The sequence below is a fragment of the Plectropomus leopardus genome, unplaced genomic scaffold (genome assembly GCF_008729295.1).
Source record: "Plectropomus leopardus isolate mb unplaced genomic scaffold, YSFRI_Pleo_2.0 unplaced_scaffold27278, whole genome shotgun sequence".
NCBI classification, from domain to species: domain Eukaryota; kingdom Metazoa; phylum Chordata; class Actinopteri; order Perciformes; family Serranidae; genus Plectropomus; species Plectropomus leopardus.
The window spans coordinates 204-2,988 of NW_024629688.1; the positions used below are offsets into that span (position 1 = coordinate 204).

The 2,785-nt window shown below is 43.3% G+C and overlaps 1 protein-coding gene across 1 annotated transcript; it reads right to left on the reverse strand.

The window, feature by feature from the left end:
• Positions 1-289: 289 nt before the first annotated feature.
• rfc2 (replication factor C (activator 1) 2) lies at positions 290-2,019 on the reverse strand. The gene is made up of 4 exons (XM_042481044.1): positions 1,796-2,019; positions 1,554-1,655; positions 686-944; positions 290-592 (listed from the first exon to the last, which is right to left on the reverse strand). The coding sequence occupies exons 1-4, from the start codon at positions 1,834-1,836 to the stop codon at positions 290-292; spliced, it is 705 nt and encodes a 234-aa protein (XP_042336978.1). The 5' UTR covers positions 1,837-2,019.
• Positions 2,020-2,785: the final 766 nt, after the last annotated feature.

A 2,785-nucleotide genomic window follows, 5' to 3' on the forward strand; every position in this document is an offset into this window, starting at 1 on the left:
CCTGAGCTAATTGTCTTGATTTCATTCAAAAACATGGGAAATGGTGAGCAACTTGACAAGAAATGGCCCAAAAATGAGCAAGAAATTAGTAAAAAAGTTGCCAAAAAATTGCTGGAAAATGAGTTTAAAAAAAAAAAAGAAGAAAATTAACTCAAGAAAGTGCACAAAAAATAGTTTATCTTTTCTGTGACCTAAATTTAAATATAGAATTAAAACAATTACAATTATTGTTTTCTGGACAATTTTCCTTCATTTTCTTTTTTTGTGTTTTTTTTATCTAATTATACCCTCAGCAGATATTCTGATCATTTCCTTGTGTGGGACGTCTCACCTTGATGAAGTCCAGTTTGAGGTACTCGGGCATCTGGTACGTCTTGCAAACCCTGAAGATGTTTCCGATGATGTCCTCCGGCGAGTAGCCCAACGCCCACAGCTGCTCCACCACCTTGTACGCCGCGTCGATGTTCCCGTCCACGCAGTGTCCCAGCATGCTCTTCACCAGCAGTGGGTGAGGCTCATCGCACACTTTGAACACGTTCTCGCTGTCGATGTAGCCGAAACCGGAGTTGGTTGACTGCAAGTTGTTCAACGCCTTAAAAAAAAAAAAAAAAAAAAAAAAAAAGGAAGTCAGTAAAACAGCCCTGTGCTTTGAGCCCGGCGCCGTGCTGACCTCGTGAACCCTCACCTGTCTCATGTCTCCCTGCGCGGTGAAGATGACGGCCTCCAGCCCGTCGTCGGACACGGACAGCTGCTCCTTCTCCACCACCTCCTGCAGCCGGGCCAGGATCTGTCCGTCCGTCAGTTTGGAGTAACGCAGCACGGCGCAGCGGGACTGGATCGGCTCGATGATCTTATCGGAGGCGTTGCAGGCGAGAGCGAAACGCGTCGTCTTTGAGTAGATCTCCATGATCCTCCGTAACGCCTGCTGGGCTCCGTCTGTCATACTGCGAGGAAGAGGATGAAGGACGGAGACGTTAAAGGTATCGATTTTATTTACAGCGCGACGGATTATCTTCAGAGAAACCACATTTTCCTAAAACTCTGCCTTCGAATCTTGTTAAAATCTTTAAAGACACTTTTCTAAACATGTCTGAGGAACAATCTTTCAAAAAGACAAACTAAGAGTTTGGTTCATTTCCGGTGTTATCAGTCCGGTCCGGATTTTAACATCAAACAGGTCTGAACATCTGTATCCGGCCCAAACCTCGAAACGCTCAGGACCCGCGTTCTTAGACGGGTTTCTCATACAGACCTGCCCAAAACTTAAGCAACATTTCCTGAATGTCCATTAAACACAACGTGGAGACGAGTGTGTGATGGTGACTTCTCGTCTGGTGATAACGCTCCAGTAACCATGGCGATGGATGATCAAAACATCAGCAGCTTTATGTTTAGCCGTCATTGTTTCCAATCCAAGGCCACGTAGGCGTGTTATGGGGGCGATAATGGAAAGGCGAGCCCTCGTATGTGGGAGCGGCCTCACAGGTCGGACAACGCTTCCCTAAAATTCTGCGATAAAAAGACAAAGTGTCCGACGGCTCCGGTCGCCTCACCTGTCGGCTTCGTCCAGGATGATGATCTTGTGTCGTCCTTTGGGCAGCGTGACTTTCTGCTGAGCAAACATCTTGATCTTGTTCCTCACCACCTCGATCCCCCTGCGGACACAACAGCGACGCTCATCAGCACCAAACCTGAAGCCAGCGTGTGATTTCCCCGAGACTCGGCGCTCACGCTTGACCTTTGAAAGGGTTTATTTCTTGTTATTATTTTTATTTATTCTCAGCAGGAGTCTCACCTTTCGTTTGAGGCGTTGAGCTCCAGCACGGCGTCCTTCATGGAGGCTCCCAGCAGAGCGCGAGCCAAACACAGGATGCTGGTGGTCTTTCCCGTGCCGGGGGGGCCTGAAACACAACACTCACATGAGACATTTTCTCCTCTTTTCACAAAAGTCTGAGTTTGTGAAAACCGGCACGTGACAGGAAAAAGCTTTACAGTGCAAATAATCAGATTTGGTGTCAATGTGTTTGTTTTTTTGTTCCAGCGGTGTGTACGGGTAAGAATTTAACGCCAAAACGATTATTTAAATCTTTTAGTCAATAAACAAAATATGATAATATTTATTAGTGCTTTTCTTAATTCTAAGTAGTAGCATATTTCAAGGAACAGAAGACAAAAAACTTAAAGCGTTTTATAAATGCTTTCCACTTTCACCATTTTTAGCTCAGATTCGCTGATGTTTTTTTTATGCTGATGGAGACGTTTGTCCCACATGATTTTCTCAGGGACCGTCAGAAATGTGAAAATACTTAACTGCGCTCAACAGTACTTTATGGTTTTAATGTTTCCGGCAGTATGATAAATACTTTTCTCTAAAAATTGGGGGCAAATAAATAAAAAACACAACCACCAACCGATGTATGCTCTTCCCCTGAAGCCAAAATAAAATCAGTCCCTTTTCATAAATAATGAACAGTCCCTTACTGTACAGATCCAGATGATCCATACAAAACATAATAAACTACATCAGCATGTATCATATAGATTAACCCTTTGAACCCAGAGCTGACCGATACGATTTCTTTCAAAAATGTGGGAAAAAGGTGACGAACAACATGGTAAGAAATATTTGACAGACTGCCAGAAATTAGTGGATTTAGAAATGTATTTTGTTGACCTGAGATGATAATAAACTGTAAATTGTGTTGTTTTGTTGAGTTTAGATGATAATAAACTGTTAGTTGTGTTGTTTTGTTGAGTTTAGATGATAATAAACTGTAAATTGTGT